Genomic DNA, 22,216 nt, shown 5'->3' with positions numbered 1-22,216 from the left:
ATTATGCAAATGAGATGGAATGGAAACGTGGGCCAGAATCCTCTGTTCCTGGCGGCAGCGCACCCCCGCCTACTGGCTTCCTAGCAGTATTAGGATCTCTTCAATGGGAATTCCCACTGCCAGTGAAGGGCGCGCCGCCTCCCGGAGAATCCTACTTCTGAAGTTACTTTGGAAAACCAGAGCAACTCCATGTGATTTTTGTGACCAGTTTCCCAATCTGCGGCCAAAAGTGGAAACTCTACCCCATAGCACACACAATAAACTGCAGTTACGAGGACACATGTGCAACTGGAAGTGTTCAATGACATTGAAGCAAAGAATACTGTGTAGATTTAATAGCATTTTTTTTTTTATTGCAGAGGGTTTGAATAGTCAATGGGAAAAGACTATTTTCTTTAGTTACCTTCTGAGAAAGGCCATCTTCCACCTAAAAGCGAAGGTCGAGGGGTAATTTAAATGCTAGTTCCCAGATTCTAAAGGGACGAGATAATGTGGACAAGCTACGTTTCAAAGGGAGTAAATTCATACCATTTCTGTCGAAAGAATGAACTCTTGATGAGAGATGAGTTGGAAGCTATTGATTTGTTCAAATGCAAATGAGATTGTGCCTATGTGAAGCATCATGGGGCATCCTTCTCCATTAAAGTCACTAGATCAATGCAGATTTTATGTGTTTGTAGCTGACAGATTCGTGCTCTAGTTTTATCAACTGGCAGTGTGGATCACTGTAGGATGTAATGTGTTCACAGCCTCAGCTGGTGCAATGCCCCCTTGTGCTTTACCACCTACAATACAATTCATTCCAGAATTTGAAGAGTTATTTCCTCGTTGGGGATGATAGGGCGAAGCATTGGGACTCCACCACCTTTTGCAGCTTCCGTGTATTGTGGGCTGCCTCATCTTTGAAAACAGTACATCATCCGAGAGTCAGAATATTAGCAGGCACTCTGTGATGGGAGTGCTCAGCAGTCACATTATAGTTGACGCATTGATTGCATAGTGAATTTACTTTAACTGGTGGACCCTTTTTACAGCCCACCATCTAAACGCCCACTATTCTTGGAAATGGCTAATAATCTCATCAAGCAGCATAAAAAGCTTGGGCTCATGGAATGTTGTTTGGATTAAGGGGAATCCCTGTGGAGTTAATTAGATTTCAGCTCGATAAGATGATGTAATTACTGGGATTTTGCAGAAAAGCCGTTTTAGCTGAGTGTTAGTTGGAGATGTTAGTCAAGCATCTCAGTTCAGTTAAAAGATATGTCTGTAGATAAATTAGCAGTTTATTTCCAGGCAGTTTAGAAGAATGTGGTTAGAAGGTGAGCTGAAACAAGCTGAAGACGCTTCTGAAGAAATACAGCCAGAGTTTCTGCATGGTTCTGAAAGGATTCAGGTATTTACTTTAAAACAATCTCAAAGAACATCTTTCTAAAGCAGTTATTCCTGAGTGCTAACTAAATTTAACAGTGAATTGTGAGCTGAGGTGCTTTTCTTTTGTTGTTTGTGTGAGAATAAAGATAGCAGTTAAGGGTTACTGTATTCACTGTATTGGTTAGCATTGTTTAAGGCATAATTGTAAGCTATTTTAGATATTTTAATACCGTGTTAGTAATAACATTTGTTACAATATACTATATCCCTATTTTTTTTGTGAAATCATTCCTGGAGCCTTTCCTCACAGTCTTGGAAAATTAAAATAAAATATTGGGGTTTCTATCCAGTGTCCTAGCCACTGTTGGGGTCTGGTCTTGGATCGTAATAGCCCCCAAGGTAATTTTGGCTGAGGTTCTTGCTAAACGTTGCGTTTATGTGGATGTTTCTGATGTCCCCCACGGGCAGTAGATTTAATCCAGAGTATCACAGGGTCTCAATGTGCTTCGCTTTCCATTGCAGGTTCCCCGAAGGTTTGTCTGACAGAGTCCTGTGTCATCGTTGCCAGCAATGTCCTCAAATCCTTGGATCGATCTGTTGACCCATGCCACAATTTCTATAATTACGCCTGTGGTGGCTGGATTAAGGCAAACCCATTGCCTGATGGAAAGTCCAGGTGGGGAACCTTCAACAACCTGTGGGATCACAACCAGGCCATCATGAAGCACCTCCTCGGTAAGTGAGCACACGAGCACATCAGTCACCGTGTGCAAGGTCTCAAGCTGTGATGCAGTGTGTGGGTATCTCATTAGGGTGGGAGGATTCGTTTTGGATGGTTCTCATTTCGTATTCCAGACGCCGATTGGCTGAATGGCCTCTTACTATACTCTAAACATCTGTGTTTGTTGGCAAGCTGTGTTGGTTCAAAGGTCAACAGGAAATCAAAATTGTTTGGATCAAACTCTTTGTTTTCTTGAATAAATTGAACCCTTTCGCCTGTGCTTCAGCTACAGATGAGTGCTGCAGGCAATGCTTTGCTCGGTAGAACAAGGTAACAAATCATTAATGTGTCTTTTGCCAGACATTTTGTAAGCCGTTCAGGTAGTTTACATTTCAGTCACTGGAACCTTGCTGTAGTAGAGCCAGTGTGGTTACCGATGGGAGAAGTTCTGAGTGAGTTGCTACAGCTATAGCGGAAGGATGATTGGCGCACTGCTATGTGTAAATCAATATCTAGAAGAAGGAACTGGCATCAAAATAGCAGCTTTTGCAACCTTTGGACCACCCAACGCACTTTACACCCAATGAAGTAATTTTGAAGCATAATCACAGCTTTGTGTTCTCGTTGCCCTTTGGATCCCTTTTGGTGTTGGTAATAATCAACTTAAAGCTGTGAATGATGGAGCTGGGATTCTCCGTTGGCCGATGCCAAAATCGGATAGGGCGGAGAATAGGCTCCAACGCCAAAATTGTGACAGGCACCTATTTGACACCAAATCGCAATCCTCTGTCGCCTTGACAGCGGAGTCAATGCGGTCCGGACCGCACATACAGTAGACACCGTTTGAATATCATTAACGGGCCCGACCTGGTATTCTCCGGGGCCTCCGCGATGCTCCGCCTCCGAAGGGCCGAGTTCCCGACGGCGCAGTTCGCTTGTGCTTTTAAAAATCATGAAACAGGCTTGTTGGTTGCTGAGAGAGAGAGAGGGGCTACAGAAAGTGTCCAACATCGCCATAGTTTGCTGACAGTTGTGCCGCTGTCATGGGGGGGCTTCTACCAGGGCTAGGGAGAATACCAATAACGAGGGGTGGCCAGGAGGTGGGCTGTGGGGTCGGAGCGGACGGGCACGGAACACCATTGCCGCAGCCTGAAAGGCAGCCATGCGACTGTGCACGCCACTAACAGCCCACTGTGAACTTGGGGTCATCGGTCCTATGGGTGCCCCCCCAACCCCAGGCCACCACCCCAGGTGCCTTCTGGCCCCAACCAACCCATCAGCCGTATGGGCACGCTCCAGCACAACCAGTGCCATCTTGATGGATGGGATGGTGTGTGTGGGGAGTGCAGTGTGTATATGCGGCTGCAGTTTGTCAGCCTTCTGAGTGTCAATCACGGACCCGGCGAATCCAGCACTGTTTTGCATTGGAATCGATTGTGTTCCACTTGGCGCCAATGCTAGCCCCTCCACAGTTGCTGAATCGGTCCAGGTTCGACATCAGTTTTACTGTCGTGAAAGTCCACAAACCCTGCGTCGGCGTCAACACTTAGTCTCAGAAACGGAGATACCTGCCCGGTAACCCCATCTTTGATTTGGCCGTGTAGTCTTGTGCAATAGAAGGACAGGTTTGATAATTAAGAAGGCAAATGTAATTTTGTCCTTTATTGCTAGAGGGATAGAGTTTAAAACAGGGAGGTTATGTTGCAGCTGTATTGGGTGCTGGTGAGGCCACACCTGGAATACTGTGTACAGTTTTGGTATCTTTACTTGAGAAAGCACGTACTGGCACTGGAGGGTGTGCACAGGAGATTCACTTGGTTGATTCCGGAGTTGAGAGGATTGGCTTATGAGGAGAGAGTAAGTAGACTGGGACTATACTCATTGGAATTTCGAAGAATGAGGGGGATCTTGTAGAAACATATAAAATTATGAAGGGAATAGATAAGATAGAAGCAGGGAGATTGTTTCCACTGGCGGGTGAAACTAGAACTAGGGGCATAGCCTTAAATAAGGGGGACAGATTTAGGACTGAGTTGAGGAGGAACTTCTTCACCCAAAGGGTTGCAAATCTGTGGAACTCCCTGCCCAGTGAAGCAGTTGAGGCTACCTTGTTGAATGTTTTTAAGGCAAAGATAGATAGATTTATGAACAGCAAAGGAATTTAAGGTTATAGTGAGCGGGCAGGTAAGTGGAGGTAAGTGAGTCCACAACATGATCTTATTGAATGGTGGAGCAGGCTCGAGGGGCCAGATGGCCTACTCCTGCTTCGAGTTCTTATGTTCTTTATGTTCTTAACTGGTTCTGATACATCCATCTCTAGCGCAGCCGTGAAATGTAACCCCGGTACACTGGTACATCGCAATTAGTTCCTAGCTCTTTCATATCAACTACAGTGCATCAACTACAGTGCAGAAGGAGGCCATTTAACCCACCAAGCCTGCACCGACTCCCCAAAAGAACCCCTTACCTAAGCCCAATCCCCTGCCCCATCCCCGTTAACATCTTTGGACACTAAGGGGCAATTTTAGCATGGCCAATCCACCTCACCTGCACATCTTTTAACTGTAGGTAAGGGGTTCTTTTGTAGAGTTGATGCTATGATTCTATGAACTAGGAACTAATTGTGATGCACAACTGTGAACAGTAAGGCTACACGAAACAAAGTGCTAATAAGCAAATTGTTTATCTTAGTGATGTTGGGCGAGGGGGAATATATGATAGAGACGGCAGACATAAGTCCCCTGCCCTCCAAAATAGTTCTAAAGGATCAGTGATGTCCATCTGAGAGGAGCCCACCAGCTTAAAGTCTCGAGTGGTAGATGGCATGTCTGATGGTGCAGAACTCCCTCAGTACTGCACAAGGAGTGTCAGCCTTGATTTGGTGCTGCAGGCTTTGGAGTGAGACTTGATTCCAGACCTTCTGAGACCAAGGCATCAGGAATTTGACTCCACTCCCATTCCTTATCCATGCATTGTCGCTGAGACCGGCTGTTCGTAGGCCAGATCAAAACTGTCTTCCGACACGCTATGGCGCAAAGGTTTCATGCTCAGAGCCTGGGTTGCCTTCTATTCACACAAACCTTTTTTTATAATCGGGTAAGACATGCTAAGTGTAATCCAGGAGACCCGACGATGAAGGTTTAAACAGATTTATTCTAAACTGAAAAGTAAGGTGCACTCACGGCGCACAACAACAAGTGTCCCAGCCATTTGTGTGTGCGTGTGTGTAACACAGGGGCCACATTAGATATTCTGTGTGCTTCATTGGTATAATGGATTTTGGGGGGAAGTGTTTGACCTTAATCCCCAATGTATAATCCTAACCCACCCACTGTGCTGTGAGAATTTGAAAATATCCCCCCATGACATCTAGTTGGCACACGGTCCCCAACTCCTCCTCCTCTCCCCCCCCTCCTCCCTGTGCATGGCAACACTTTACACCATCCTGTTCAAATAGAAAGCATTGAGCGAGATGATCACAGCTCACTCAGTCACTCAGTGCTGGGCCATTCATACATAGAAACATACATAGAAAATAGAAGCAGGTGGAAGCCATTCAGCCCTTTGAGTCTGATCCACCATTCATCATAGCAGATCATCCAGTTCCATACCCTAATCCCACCTTTCCCCCCCCCCCCCCCTCAATCCCTCGATCCCTTTAGCTCCAAGAGCTATATCTAACTACTTCTTGAAATCACACAATGTTTTCGCCTCAACTACTTTCTGTGGTTGTGCCTTCCACAGATTCATCACTCTCTGGGTGAAAATATTTCTCCTCACCTCAGTCCTAAAAGGTTTACCCCTTTTCCTCAAACCCCTAGTTCTGGACTCCCCCCACCATCGGGAACATTCTTTCTGAATCTACCCTGTCTAATCCTGTTGGAATTTTATAGGTTTCTATGAGATCCTCTCTCACTCTTCTAAACTTCAATGAATATAATCCTAACCGACTTAATCTCTCCTCAAATGACAATCCCGCCATCCCAGGATTCGGCCTGGTAAACCTTAGCTGCGCTCCCTCGATAGCAAGAACATCCTTCCTCAGATAAGAACGCCAAAACTGCATAAATACTCCAGGTGCAGCCTCACCAATACCCTATGCAATTGCAGTGGGAGGTTTTTCTCCAGAGTGAGAACTTGGATCATTTATGAAGCAGAGCACTCTTGTGGAGGTTATTGCTCAGAGAACTTTTAACTCTGGGCAATTTTTATATGTCAGGCAATTATTTGAAGGTCACAGCAAGAATCTGAAGTTATATAGAGCCATCAACATAGTGAAACAGCACAGGGTGCTTCAGAGGAGCAGATAGTGAGAAAATACAGCACCCAGCCAAAGAGAGAGTCTTTTGGAGTGGCATTAGCTTGGAGTAAGGTTTTAAGAAGTGTCTTAAAGGGGGGAGTGGGGGAATAGAGGAGTTTAGCGAGTACATTCCAGGCCATGTGGCCTAGAAGGTGGAAGACCTGGCCGGCAGTGATGGAAATCTGGGATTCACAAGCGACTAGAGTTGAAGGGATGCAGAGGTCTCCGAGGCGTGTAGCACTGTGAAGGGTTCGGATGAGGGAGGAGATTGGCCATGGAAGGATTTGAACACGAGATGAAAATTGTAAACTTCAATGTTTGTGAGCCAATGTATAATTAGCCGAGCTAGCCCGAGCTTGTCATGTTGATGAGCGTTTTGTACTGAAACCCTTTCATACTACTCCAGCATTGTTAGCTAGATAATTAGCAGTGGGAAGCCCCTTATCAATCATTTACTGATACAAATTATAGACCTTCTGTGTTTAAAACAGTGGAAAATAGTCGAGTTGAACGGCTGAGGTTAGTTGTAGCGTCCTTGCTGAGGTCAGATTGAATAGTAAAGTTCCTGAGATAAAGGACAGGCTCATCTGTGATAGGTTAACCATTCCGAATTAGCCGAGGATCTCCAGGAATTAAAGATTAATGTCCTGGACACTGCTTCAAGCAATCAGAGAGAAGGCCATTGTGGCAGTAAAAGCATTTTTCTTTCGTGTTCTTTGGACACTTTAGTTTATTCGTTCTGAAAATATTGGACATGGGGGACAGGAGTTGACACAAACTACCTAATCCTGGGATTTGGGAAGGATATTGGGCATTTTGTTGTGGAAGCAACAATAGATCCACAACAATTTCCCTCCTGTTCATGGTGCCCTGGGATAGTTCACATCAACGTGAGCAGACAAAGGGGTCTTGTTTTAATGCCTGACCTGAAAGGTGACACCTGGGTAGTACACTTCGCTAGAAACCTAGATGATCAGCTCAAGGGCAGAATTTTCAGCTCTAACTGGTGGCAAACCTGGGTAGGAGAAGAGCATGTACTTAGGGCAGTCAATGACCACGTAATGGGCCTCATCCTGCTGGGTTTAACCCAGCTTCTGGCTGGTCTCTCGCCATGTGATGTGCATAGCAGGTAAAACTGTATGGCCAGCTTGTCACCTCCTGGGGAGTTTTGTGTGGAGAGTGTGGGTGATGCTAGCGGCAGGGGGTTGGTGATCCCCTCAATCAAAGGCATTCTGTGCCTGATCAAGGGACTAGGCATTGGGAAAAGGGGTGGGACACAGAGTCCCTTGCCGCCAGCTCCCATCCCACAAAACCTCTGCCTGCCCCATACATTACTTACCTGTGACCTGGGTCACTGTGATCCTGGGATTCCAGTGCCTGTCCTTCCAATAACAGCCAGAGCCTCCCCAGTGGCGCTGCTGAGCACAAGAGCTGCCGGCATCACGAGGCTCGGCTTTGGCCCCCCAGGTCTTCATAGAATCATAGAATTTACAGTGCAGAAGGAGGCCATTCGGCCCATTGAGTCTGCACTGGCCCTTGGAAAGAGCACCATTGATTTCTGGGAAAGGCCTGCCACTGACCTGCTTGCAACCTTCCAAAATCAGACAGCGCAGGTCTCTCCGGCTCTCCAGCTGGCAGGCGAGGCCCCCGACACCTCCTCAAGATTCAGCCCCAAGTCTCTGGAGTGGGGCTTTCTCAATCTAGGCAGTCTGACCATGGACACTCTTCTGTTTTCAACAGACCTGAAAATGCAAAAATGTAATCCCGTGGTAAAACAGAATGGAGGCTGACAAAAAAAATGACAGGTCTTTGACAATGGTGATCAGCAGAATGTGGCAACCTGAGAGATCATGGAATCCATACAGTGCAGAAGGAGGCCAGTCGGCCCATCGCGTCTGCACTGACCCTCTGAAAGAGCAACCCTACCTAGGCCCACTCCCCCGCCCTGTCCCCGTAATGTAACTTGCACATCTTTGGACGTTACAGGTCAATTTTAGCATGGCCAATCCACCTAACCTGCACATCTTTGGACTGTGGGAGGAAACCGGAGCATCCGGGAGAAACCCACGCCGACAAGGAGAGAACATGTAAATTCCACACAGACAGTTACCCAAGGCCGGAATCGAATATGGTTCCCTAGTGCTGTGAGGCAGTAGTGTTAAGCACTGTGCCACCTTGCCGATTGCTAATGGAGCAATCCTGTGTTAAGGTCAAGATAAGGTCTGAGAGTAAGATACAAAGAACAAAGAAAAGTACAGCACAGGAACAGGCCCTTCAGCCCTCCAAGCCTGCGTCGACCATGCTGCCCGTCTAAACTAAAATCTTCTACACTTCCGGGGTCCGTATCCTTCCATTCCCATCCTATTCATGTATTTGTCAAGACACCCCTTAAACATCACTATCATCCCAGCTTCTACCACCTCCGGCAGCGAGTTCCAGGCACCCCCTACCTCTGTGTAAAAAAAACTTGCCTCACCTGCTGCTGTTTTCCCCTGATAGGCTATCCCCCCCAACAGTATCCAAAGCGGTGTACCTGTTCGAGAAGGAGACAACCACAGGGGATTCCTGCACTGACTGCCTGCCCCTTCTGGTGGTCACCCATCTCTCTGCCTGCACATTGGGTGTGACCACATCTCTATGACTCCTATCTATGACGCTTTCCACCACCTGCATGCCCCTAAGTGCATCCAATTGCTGCTCCTACTGAACCACGCAGTCTGTGAGGAGCTACCATTGGTTACACTTGCTGCAGATGTAGTCGACCAGAATGCTGGAAGCGTCACAAATCTGCCACATCTCACAGTTGGAGCACTGCACCCCGCTGAGTGACATTTAAGCACTAAATAACTGAATTATAGTTGGATTGAGTTACAATTAACTATATGGCCCTGACGCTAGATGATTTTTATTGTAAAATTAAATGCTAAATACCGATCTCTGCCCTCGGGTTTAGTTATTCCACTATCTAGTTAATCAATTAGATTTTTTTTTTTTTTTTTTTTTGCAATATTTTTTTTTTCAAATTTAACAGATTCCCAACCAGCCAATCAGGTCACAGCTTTACTGTGATGTCACTTAGTTTCCCCCCCACACAATTTGAAAAGGTAATTAAAAAATCACTTGCCTTCCCAGGATGCTCTCTGGTTCTCTCCCTGCAGATTAACAGTTACAGGCCAGAAGAAAGAGAACAAAACGGTAGGGGAAAAGCACCTTCTCCCACTCTGTACCGAATTACCTCACTGCACCAAATTACCAAGTTCCAATTCCCACTCAGGATGTGTCTCCTTCACCTGCACAAAGCTTACTGAGCGCACTTTCTGTCTGTCTTTTATACAGAACTCTGCTAACCAGGGTCACTCACACTACTTAAGCTTCAAACAGAAGAATACAATGTACACCCTTGTGCCACTAAGCAGGCTTCAGGTGACTGACAGATAACTGCATCTCAGCAATTAGGGTGGGGGCAGCTTCAGCCAATCAGACACTAAGCTACACAATGCACTTTTAACTGAAAAGCAGCAAAATTAGATTTACCACTTACCTTTCCTGATTACCTCACCACCAAATTCACAAGTTCCAATTCCCACTCTGGATGTGTCTCACTCACTCAGGATGCATCTCCTTCACCTGCGCAAAGCTGAGATAAAGAAAATGAATAGGACTCTGATTAAAATCTAACCACGTGAAGTAGTTACCAGATTTCATCACTGTTTACAGAGGGAGGGCCATAAAGAGAAATTGGATGACTCTTGGGTTTCGTGACATGAAATACATCTATGAACAAAAGGAGCTCAACTCTAGAATGTAGGAGTTGGGGCAAGTGTTGATTGTAAAGGAATCCTCTCTAGGATTGTGGAACAAGGAGGTAGGGATGTGGCTGAAATAGGCACCAAACTAAGAGCACCGCCAGATGTCAAAGGTTCGAGTGCCATCCTAAACTGGACGCATTGACCACTGCTCAAAATGCTGATGAGGCAATAAGCCAGCGTTCAGAGGGTCAGCACCACTCAGAGAGGTGGGGGGGGAGTCGATTGGGAAGGGAGGGGCAATCGGGTGGAAGTGAACTGGGGGAATGGTGACAGTCTTTAGGCCCTCTGCAGTGATGGCAGCAATACACCTGTTTCACCCAGCCCCAGGGCCAAGTATCTCTTTTCAAAGCATAGATATTGACAATCTCCAGGCATTTGAGGACTTGCTGATTAAGCTGCATTTGGAGATAGCTATCCTGAGCACAGTGCGGGTGGCCTCACTGTGTTCAGGGAAGCTTAGTTTCACTGAGGAAGCTGCAAACAGGTGGTAGGCCCAAGGTATATGCAATTAGTGGTCCCTGTGTTAGGTGTGGGCTCTGGACACCTATGCGGAAGACTTTTACCAATAAAATGACAGTGCACAGCCGTCAGAATACATATGGGCTCACTCCATTCATTGCCATATTGGACACTTGGTTTCCCACATTGTGCCAGGAAAACAGCTCTGGCAACGATGAATATCTAGGCAGAAATTGAGATTAAATTAAAATGTTAAGTTGTTCCCCTATGAGGGGCAAACATGTGGAATAAACTGTCTTCTCGATAGAGGATGCCAAGCAGACTCATTTTAGGATTTATTGTGGAGGTGGAGCTAACTAATTAATACCCCGGGGGAGAGTCATTGCAGCTTCTAGTTACGTTGCTGAGCAGTCCAGTGAGTGGTTAGCCCATTTTCAATTCCTCACACGGTGTTAATCTGTGTTTTAAAACTTCGATTTGAGAATGGTGATTAACTGTGGAAATGGACGGGCAGCGTGGTGGCGTAGTGGGTAGCACTGCTGCCCCACGGTGCCGAGGTCCCAGGTTCGATCCCGGCTCTGGGTCACTGTCCGTGTGGAGTTTGCACATTCTCCCCGTGTTTGTGTGGGTTTCGCCCCCACGACACAATGATGTGCCGGGTAGGTGGATTGGCCACAATAAATTGTCCCTTAATTGGGAAAAATGAATTGGTTACACTAAATTTATTTTTTTTAAACGGTGGAAATGGATGTAATTGAATTGTTTATTGAAAAGCAAGTGTCATTCATCACAGCTTGAAGCTATCAGCCCCCTGTGCTTGGTAACTGGCCAATTCCTGACCTTGCACTTAGCACTTCCTTTGTGGCTCCATGTTACCACGGCAATAATTTCTTCAGCAGTGTGTGATCTTCTGCAATTTACTTCACACAATGAAGGTTAAACCATCGGTGGACCCCTGCGGACCCACGCATAACCCTCGCTCGAATGAAGAAACATCAACTCCTGTCCACTCGCAGGGCGGTGCGTCTGTGGTACAGGATGTTGAGACACAAATGCAATCCTGTTCAATTCTCTCCTGTAAAAATTGGCTAAAATACCAGGTGCTTCATCATGGATAACAACCCGGAAAGGAACTGCAATGGAGATGGAGTTGAGGATTATGCAGTTTGGTTGTCAGGATGAAAGAAAAGAACCAGATGGATATGATGCATGTCGGAATTTCAGTTATGTTGTGCAATATGTATTTGGTGCAGCAAGGGTTAAAAGTCTGGGTTAGTGCGTGCATGCGTGACAGCTACAGTAGTGTTTTTAAAAATCCTGGTTTGCAAGGCAGCGTGGCTTTTTGAAGCCAAAGGTGCAATTAAAGCATCAAAAAGTTTGGACGAATGGATTTTTGTTTGGTTAAGGGGGTCCCCTGTGGAGTTAATTAGAACCATTGTGTTTCAGCTTGGTAGGATTATGGGATTATGTAATTAATGGGAGGAGCTAGAGTGCCTGGCATTTTGCAGAAAAGCGGTTGAGTTGCTTTTTAGATTGGGATGTGCGCAGAAGTGAAGCATCTGCTCTCACTGCTGTTCAGTTAAAGATAAGTAGACAGATGAGCAGTTTCTTTCCAAGCAGTGCAGAATTGTGTGGCTGGAAGGTGAGCTGAAACAAGCTGAAAGGCAGCTTCTGAAGGAAAACAGCCAGAGTTTCTGCATGGTTCTGACAGGATTCAGGTCTTTTCTTTAAAGCGGTGTCAAAGGATCTCTCTTTCTCAAAGTAGAGTATCCAGACATCTCTGTACAGAAAATAGTCCTGAGTGCTAACTGTACTTGAAAGTGGATTGAGAGCTGAGGTGGTTTTGTTGTTGAGTGGGAATAAAGGTAGCAGTTGAGGCTTATTGTGTCACTGTATTGATTAGCATTGTTTAAGGGGTAATTGTAAGTTAATTTCTGCTGTGATGTTAAAGGTATTTTAATACTGTGTTAGTAATAGTTTTGTTAATATACCATATCTGTATTTTGCGTGAAATCACCCCCAGAGCGAGGTATCCTTTTCCCACAGTCTGGCAAAACTAAAATAACACATTAGGGTTTCTGTCCAGTATCTGAGCCACTGGTGTGGTCTGGTCCAGGATCTTTGTTCTTCAACACCCATGCATAAAATTGGAAATGTTGTCAAAATAACGTTGTTGAGGGTATACCAGGCTACCGAGGCAAGCCTCTCAAAAGAAGTGTCGAAGTGTACGCTTTTCTGTTGTGGAATTATTCGAGTGTCAGCCATAACACCAAGCGGTAAGGCTGTTAGATTTTGGAATGGGCTCACTTCACATTTTCAAGCCCTGACGGTAAGTCTAAGACTCCTGTGCTCGCAGAGATTGACAAGGACAATTAATTAAAAGCTACATGTGTAACTTTAATCTTTTAGCCATTGTCGATCCCTAAATGTGAACTTGTCTCGAACGAATGTCAACCTTGGATCTCATCTGTGACTGTCAGTTCAAGTCTCACTCTGGAGACTCGAGTACAAAATCTAGGCTGACATCCCAGTGCTGCACTGAGGGAGTGCTGCATTGTCAGAGGGTCAGTAGTGAAGGTGTTCTGCACTGTCGAGGGTCAGTGCTGAGAGAGTGCTGCACTGTAGGAGGGTCAGTGCTGAGGGAGTGCTGCATTGTCAGAGGGTCAGTAGTGAGGGTATTCTGCACTGTCAAAGGGTCAGTACTGAGGGAGCGCTGCACTGTCACGGGGTCAGTGCTGAGGGAGTGCTGCATAGTCAGTCAGTGCTGCACTGTCTAGAGGGTCAGTACTGAGGGAACGCAGTTCTTTCGAAGTGTCAGCACGATAACACAAGTGATTAGCACTGTGGCTTCGCAGCGCCAAGGTCCCAGGTTCGATTCCCCGCTGGGTCACTCTCTGTGCGGAGTCTGCACGTTCTCCCCGAATCTGCGTGGGCTTCCTCCAGGTGCTCCAGTTTCCTCCAAAGACATGCATTTTGGGAGGATTGGCCATGATAAATTGCCCTTAGTGACCAAAAAGGTTAGATGGGGTTATTGGGTTACGGGGATAGGGTGGACGTGAGGGCTTAAGTGGGTCGGTGCAGACTCGATGGGCCAAATGGCCTCCTTCTGCACTGTATGTTCTATGTTCTTTGTCAGCACTGCACTGTCAGAGGATTAGTACTGAGGGAGTGCTGCATTGTTGCCGGTGTCCTCTTCCAGATGAGATGTTAAACCAAGGCCCCATCTGTAACTTCAAGTGGATGCAAAATATCCCAGGGCATTAGGACATAGAACAGACAGTGCAGAAGGAGGTCATTCGACCCATTGAGCCTGCACCGACCCATTTAAGCCCAATCCCAATAACCCCTCCTAACCTTTCTTGGTCACTAAGGGCAATTTAGCATGGCCAATCCACCTAACCTGCACGTCTTTGGACTGTGGGAGGAAACCGGAGCACCCGGAAGAAACCCACGCAGACACAGGAAGAACGTGCAGACTCCGCCCAGCAGGGAATCGAACCTGGGACCCTGGCGCTGTGAAGCCACAGTGCTAATCACTTGTGCTACTGTGCTTCTTTATTTCAAAGAAGGTGAGTTACATTCTCATTGCTGTAATTGACACTTAATGATTGGCATTTAACTCAGTGTGCCCTCCGAAGAGGGGTGACGCAGGACAGCAGGCAGACAAGATCCCTGTCACCTCCATTACACACTGTCCGAAGAGTCACAAAACGTTATGGACAGGTTAAGCGAGTGGGCAGAAGTTTGGTAGATAATCATAGAATTTTTATCATAGAATTTACAGTGCAGCAGGAGGCCATTCGGCCCATCGAGTCTGCACCGGCTCTTGGAAAGAGCACCCTACCCAAGGTCAACACCGCCACCCTATCCCCATAACCCAGTAACCCCACCCAACACTAAGGGCAATTTTGGACACTAAGGGCAATTTATCATGGCCAATCCACCTAACCCGCACATCTTTGGACTGTGGGAAGAAACCGGAGCACCCGGAGGAAACCCACGCACACACGGGGAGGATGTGCAGACTCCGCACAGACAGTGCGATAAGAGTGCAATATGGGAAAATAGGAAGTTATCCACTCTGGTGGGAAGAATATAAAAGTTGAGTGTTGCTTAAAGGCTGAGAGACTGCTGCAGTGCATAGGCGATCTGGGTGTCCTTGTTCATGAATCGGAGGTTAGCATGCAGATTCACCAAATAATTAGGAAGGCAAATGGAGGATTTATTGCAAAGTGCATGAAGTATAAAAGTAAAGAAGTCTTGCTACAACTGTAGTGGACATTGGTGGCACCACTACCTCATCACTGTAGGAGGAACTTTTCTGTGGGCAAAATTGCTGCCACATTGCAAAGTTGCCTACACTTCCGAGGTAAAATATTTTGGGAAGTTCAGAGCTCATGAGATTGTTACATAAATGGATGTATTTTCTTTCAACTGTGATCTGCAATTCACGTTACAAGAAAGGCATGTTGGTGGAAATCATAGAACCTCAACAGTGCAGAAGGAGGTCATTCAGCCCATGGAGTCTGCACCGACCCTCTGAAGGAGCACGCTACCTCGGACCAATCTCCATACCCCACCTAACCTTTGGATGCTTTGTGGCAATTTTAGTAGGCCAAACCACCTAGCCTGCACATATTTGGACTATGGGAGAAAACCGGAGCACCCAGAGGAAACCTATGTAGAGATGGGGAGAATGTGCAAACTCCACACACAGTGACCCGAGGCCGGAATCAAACCCAGGTCCCTGACACTGTGAGGCAGCAGTGCTAACCACTGTGCTAATCATTGGTCAAAATTCAACTGTTTCTCCCAAGCACATGTTACATTTGCCACATGTTATGTCCTAAATTACTCATGCGCTGAATGTCTTGAAGGGTCCTTTTTTGATGGGTGTTATGGGCAGTTGGGGTTTTAATTTAAACAGCCCTCATTTCTCCTCCCATCATCCATCCTTAAACAGAAAGGTATTCTGATTTTGTATTTCTCCCTTTATATTCCCAATCCCTCAGTTTTGGTGCCATCCAATTTCTATTAATAACCCAAGAGCAAAGTCAAAATAGGGTAAACTCGGAGGGTTAGTTTAGTTGCACATTCAAACACAGGAAGCGGGGTCACAACGTAACCTCCTTTCCACGCATACAATAAAAGAGGGGGATGAAGAAAGAAAGATTTACAGAGCAAAGACCACAGAGAAAAGAATTATTGCTTCATGTGTGCCCAGCATGCAGAATCGAAGTCCAACTTTCCTCCCACAAGTCCCGAAAGACGTGCTTGTTAAGTGAATTAGACACTCTGAATTCTCCCTCAGTGTACCCGAACAGGCGCCGGAATGTGACGACTGGGGAATTCACAGTAACTTCATTGCAATGTTAACATAAGCCTACTTGAGACACTAATAAAGATTATTATTATTTCCTTCTCAGAGGTTGATAGGTTGAAAACTGGTGCTAGATAATTCACTTTTCCAGTAGAGATGACTTCCATGATGTGGTATGCATTAGAGATTAAATAGTCGAGACTTCCGGTGGCGGCTATGAAGGAGTAAGTCGCACATTTTGTGGCTCCCGCTCTGGTCGGACCTTTGGACCTTTTCCCCCGATTTGCTACTGGACTTGAATTGTAAAACTGATGGCAGAGGCAATTGTGTACTGAATTCCCACATCAGTGCATGGAGAGAAGGACTAGAAGTGCTGGTATAGGTAGAAACAGAAAGACGGAGAAGGCTTGGGCTGAGGCTGCAGCAGGAGACAGCATGGCGGAGGACCGGACCTCTGGTCAGGAAGGCTTTGCTAAGCAGAAACGGGACTGCTTGGACCCGATAAAAGATTCAATTGATCGGCTGGAGCTTAGATTGGACGGCCATGATCGGACGATCCAGAAGGTAGAGAAGGCGCTGGCTGAGCAGGAGTTGGAGGTGGGGATGCTGAGAGACCAGCAGAAGAAGCTCCCGGAGAAGGTGGAGGACCTAGAGAATAGGTCCCGCCGGCAGAACTTGAGAATCGTTGTGCTCCCGGAGGGGTCCGAAGGAGCGGACGCTGGGGCATACATCGCAGACATGTTTGAGAAGCTGCTGGGGGATGGGGCATTTTCCCAGCCTTTGGAGGTGGACAGGGCTCACAGAGCAATCGCGAGGAAGTCGTGAATGGGAGACATACACCCCCTCTACCCCCGAGGCAATGGTGGTGAGATTCGGACTGTTGTATCCGGCCCATCTCTGGGTCACGCACGAGGAACAGCACTTTTATTTCGAGTTGCCTGAAGACACGCTGGACTTCGCAAAAAGGAAGGGACTGGTGGTGGACTGAGAACTTTTGAATTTTGCTGCAATGTTCGTGGTTTTATTTTTTTGTTTTTCTGTTCTTTTTTTTTAAAGTTCCTCATTTTTCGTTTTGTGGAAGCTGTTTGTAATGCCTTTTGCATTGATTTGGGACCAGCGGTAGAGCTGAGTGAGTTAAGGTTTTCATTTGTACTGTTGGGGGATGGAGGTGCGCTTGTTTAGATCTGGGTGTTTTCTGTCGGGCAATTGTGTGGGGATTGTTTGATGTTGCAGTATGTTTGTGTGCGCAGGGTGGAGGGTGGGGAGGGAACAATAGGTGGGAGACTATCCGGCGCCAGGGATGGGGGCCACCAAGCTAGCTGGGCGGATTAGCTCTCGGAAGCGTGGTGGGGGGTGTGCATATGTTCGGTTTATAAAAGGTGATTACAGAGTGTTGTTACTAGGGGGAGAGTGGGTGGTAACTGTTCTGCTGACTTGGGCTAAGGGGCAGAGAGGAGTTTGGGAGCGGAGGCTGCCTGGGGTCGGACTGGTGGAGGAGTGGAGCCTGGGGGCGGGCCCAAAAAAGGGGATGGTTGATCGGCGGAGGGGGGGGGGGGTGCAATGAGCCCCCCCAACTAGCCTGATCACCTGGAATGTTCGAGGGTTAAGTGGGCCGGTCAAGAGGTCACGTGTGTTCGCGCATCTTAGGGTACTGAAGGCAGACGTGGTAATGTTGCAGGAGACTCACCTTAGAGTAACTGACCAGATTAGATTGAGGAAAGGCTGGGTCAGTCAGATCTTTCACTCGGGACTAGACTCAAAGACTAGAGAGGTCGCGATCCTGATCAATAAGCGGGTGGTGTTTGAGGCGGGTAGAATAGTCTCGGATGTGGGAGGTTGGTACATTATGGTCAGTGGGAGCAGGTGGTATTAGTAAATGTGTGTGTGCCAAATTGGGAGGATGTGGCGTTTATAAAGAGGATGTTGGGGAAGATACCGGACCTGGACTCGCACAGTTTGGTCATGGGAAGGGACTTCAACATACTTATTGACCCTGGCTTGGACCGGTCAAGCTCGTAAATGGACAGGGTGCCAGCAACGGCAAAGGAACTAAAAGGGTTCATGGAACAGATTGGGGGGTGGGGGGAGGGGGATGGATCCATGGAGATTTGGGCAGCCGAGGGTGAAGGAGTTCTCCTTCTACTCACATGTGCACAAAGTGTATTCCCAGATTGATTTCTTTATTTTGAGCAGGGTCTTACTGGCAGGGGTGGTGGACACTGGGTACTCGGCGATCACAATCTCAGACCATGCTCAGCACTGAGTTGACCTGCAGGTTAGTAAAGACAGTAACCAGCGCCCGCACTGGAGGTTAGATGTAGGACTTTTGGCTGACGAAGGTGTGTGCGAGCGGCTGAGGAAATGTATTCAGAACTACCTGCAGGTCAACGACACGGGGGAAATTTCAGCAGCGGTGGTCTGGGAAGCACTGAAGGTGGTGGTCAGAGGGGAGATGATCTCGATACGGGCCCATAGGGAGAAGGTGGACAGGACAGATGGACCGATTGGCATCAGGCACCGAATGAAACACCTGACCTACCCACCCCTTCCTCAATCTTACCTGGTCTGCCACCTTCAGATGTGTCTCCTGGAGCATGACCACATCCGCCTTCAGCCGCTTCAGGTGCACGAACACCCGGGCCCACTTGACCGGCCCGTTCAGTCCCCTTACATGTTATCCGTTTTAGTTGCTGTGATATGAAGAGTCTAAAGTTCTTCTTCCTTTTCACCAAACACCATTTATTTCACTTCCACAGACTCTGCTCAAAACTCTTAACAACACACCACCTCACAGAGGCCATTTAAAGCCCCTTTACATATCAGTGTCAATTAATGGATACTTAACATAAATGAGACAACTAATTGCAATGTCTCTTAACCCATTACTTAACAGTCTCCCCTTCCTTGGAGAAAAAAAATAATTAGGTGAAAACAATATTTCAAGAAACTCAAAAACACACACATGTTCCCCCTCCCTTTTTTTTTGTTTGGACGAGAAAGAGAAAAAGAAACAGTCACAGAAACAAACGCCCTTCATTAACAGTATCCAAAAGTTTCTGTGAACTCGCCCCTCTTTTCGTAAAACAGTCTGACAGTTGATAGCTCCTGTCGACCCATTTAATTTTTGTTATTTCCCCTCTGTCCAACATCTGCTTCAAACTTGCGATGTCTATCCGTAACCTCTTTTCATTGACACTTTTTGTAGAGTGCACATTTTCTCACAGGGATTTATTGTCAATGTGACATTCAGTATGTATATTACCCAAATCCCCTAATCCCAAAATTTCTGTCAATATCATACTTGTATAAAAGACCATATCCACTGCCTCTACAAGGCTTAACGTCTCAGCAGCCAAAGTGCTTTTTACCACTCTCCTTATTTTCTTTGTTTCCAACACAAGCGGGCAACTTTTACTAATGTTCCCCAAAAGTAAAATTATAAAACCTCCTGCGCTTGAAAGCCCATCACATAAATTTGCGTAGGACGCATCACTATAAACTATGAGTTTCAAGTGCCTACGGTCACCTAAAACCAGGAACTTCAAAACACACTCCTGCATTTTTAGTTTGGCCAACGCTTTATTTGCTCTTATTATGTCTTCCAATTTGGGATCATTCATTTTTGTACTCAACTCTAAGACATCAAAACTCACGTCCGATCTAGTCTGTCTACCTAACCAGTTCAGTTGCCCAATTAAACTTCGCAGTTGCTCTTTTTCTATCTTTGAAACCATTGCGTCTTTTTGTGAAACTCGACCACGACTAATTGCTCTTAGGGTGATGCTTTCCAAATAAGATTGCTGACGTAAAGTTGCCCCTAACTTAGTCTGTCCAATTTCCAGTCCAATATATTTAAATGCACCGGAAGCCTGACTTCCAACCCTGAATTCTTTCCTCAAACCAGAGATTACAATAGCTTCAAAATCACTAGTCCCACCCCACAAAAAATCATCGACAAGCATCATAAAAATGCCAGAAAGATTTCCTTTATAGTGCCAGTAAAACATTGCAGGATCTGCTTTCAGCTGGCAACAGCCTAACTTTAACAAAACTGACCTTACCGAAAAATACCAGACTCTAGATGCATCATTTAATCCATATACACATTTGTTCAACTTCCAGAGTACCCCTTCTGTGTTAGCTGCTTCTTTAGGAGGACAGCGAAAAATGTCTCTCTGGAGCTCATGCCCCTGCAAAAAGGCAGCTTTTATATCTATAGATTTGCATTCCCATGCCTTTGTGGCTAATAGAGCCAAGATTATCTTTAAAATAACCTTTCCTGCTGTAGGTGAATCTTCCCTTAAATCCTGATCTTGTAAGTTTTCTTCAAATCCCCTTGTCACAAGCCTGGCCTTTGCCTTATAAGTTTTATCCGTAAGAACCTTGTCCGTGCAAATCCATCTGTGGGATAGAGCTCTTTGTCCCCTATCCGGTACTTCCGTGTATACCCCAAATTCACTCCAACTATGCAATTCTTGCTGTTTAGCTTCTTTAATAACTTTTTCATCTAATTTATTTGAAGCTACCAAAATCTCACGTGCATGTGGGCTTCTACTCCTATTAGTATTCGTAGTTTTACTCATGTTCCGAGATCTTGACAAACTACGTCCCCTCTCCCGCCTGGTATCTCGTTCTGTACTGCTACTGCTTGATCTTTCCCTTCTGCTGTGGGATGTCCTTTCAATTGTACTCTACCTTTTCCTGTGGACCTGTTCACTATTTGATGTACTATCTGAAATGGCACTGCTTTTCTGTGCCCTCCATTTTTGAACTTCGTTTTCCCAATCCATTGTCTTGACTCCTTCTCCTGAATGCTGTACATTCAACCAATGTTTATACTTTCCAGTGGCCTTCCCTGCTCTACTAATAACAGTTGCATCCTTCCATTGACTAGACCCTTCAGGCAAGTATGTCACTTTTGTACCAACTTTTAGCAGTTGCCCTTTTGGAAAAATGGCCTGTTTTAATTCACCAGAAGTGTGTTCCTCCACAGAAACCCTATCTATATCATTGAATTGGTCCTCATAGTTCTGTAACACATGCGTACCAGATGACTCTGGTTCCTCGTCATGTCTGTCTGCTCTGTCTAAATTTGAAAATTTGTAATCTGTACCCATTATCCTTAATGAATGGACCCTAACAGTTTTATTACCATGTTGCAAAATAATTGTTTTGCCATCTATGCCTATGATCTTCCCTGGTCCTTTCCATTCATTAGAATTGTCTCTCTTATAGTATACCATGCCTCAATGCTGAAAAACAGCATCTGATGGCCGTACGTTATGTCTTATAGCTCTGCGAATTCTTTCAGAGACTTCTGCTTCCAAAAAAGCTTTTCCACTGCAATGTAATGCATTTAAATGTTCAGCAAAACCAGAGCTAATTGTGGTCCCCTCCCAAGCTGGAGGCTGGTCATCCAAAATGGACGAAATTTTAGGATTTCTACCAAACACTAATTGATAAGGACTATAGCCCCCAACCATCTGGAATGAATTCTTTCCATGTACTGCCCATGCTAAAGCTGAATTTAGCCTGCAATTTGGTCGATCTGCCAAAATTTTCCGAAGCATGCCATCGATGACAGCATGATTTATTTCACAGACACCATTACTAAACGGGCTTTCTGCAGCCGTATTCATAACTCTGATATTCATGTTTTCACACATATCCCTAAACTCATCATTAGCAAATTCTCCCCCATTGTCCGTAAGGAATTTTGCCGTTGGACCCATTCCTGTCCCTATCCATTTTTCCACGATTTGATCCAGAATTACTCTCTTTTCTTTACTTCGTACAATCGTTGATTGGCTAAATCTGGTTGCTAAATCTACAAAATGCAAAATAAATATATTATTTGCTTTATCCCAGATCTTAAGGTCCATGGCCACAATGTCGTTAAAATCCCTGGCCAAAGGTAGGGTTACTATCGGTCGTACTGGTGTCCTTCTGTACTTCCTACAGATTTCACAGCGGTCACTAACCTGTTCTATCAGTTTAGTATAGTCGTCATCCCTTACCCCTGCATCATTTAATAAATTTTTCAGCCTCCGAGGAGACGGATGTGCAAATTGCCTATGCAGTTTTAATGCCACAAGCTTTTTATCAGCTAAAGTCCTATTTTCAACTGCCATTAACACATCCTTAACCACTCTACTTGAAAAATTATTTGTCGGTAATGGAATACAATAGTGTCCCGACTGTGTAAATTGTAAGTCCACCATCTTTCCAAAAACTGT

General features: G+C 45.9%; 1 protein-coding gene across 5 annotated transcripts in view; it reads left to right on the top strand.

Moving 5' to 3' along the window:
• Positions 1-22,216, top strand: part of ece1 (endothelin converting enzyme 1) — a 560,453-nt gene that overhangs the window by 360,749 nt on the left and 177,488 nt on the right. For all 5 annotated transcript variants that reach the window (XM_072478544.1, XM_072478542.1, XM_072478545.1 and 2 more), the window contains one exon: positions 1,894-2,106. In XM_072478544.1, coding sequence (XP_072334645.1) covers positions 1,894-2,106 — 213 coding nt within the window. The remainder of the gene's footprint in view (positions 1-1,893; positions 2,107-22,216) is intronic.

This window comes from Scyliorhinus torazame, chromosome 16 (assembly GCF_047496885.1).
Source record: "Scyliorhinus torazame isolate Kashiwa2021f chromosome 16, sScyTor2.1, whole genome shotgun sequence".
In the NCBI taxonomy this organism is placed as follows: Eukaryota; Metazoa; Chordata; class Chondrichthyes; order Carcharhiniformes; family Scyliorhinidae; genus Scyliorhinus; species Scyliorhinus torazame.
Note: the sequence above shows the minus strand (reverse complement) of the source record. Positions and strands in the feature narration are given on the sequence as shown.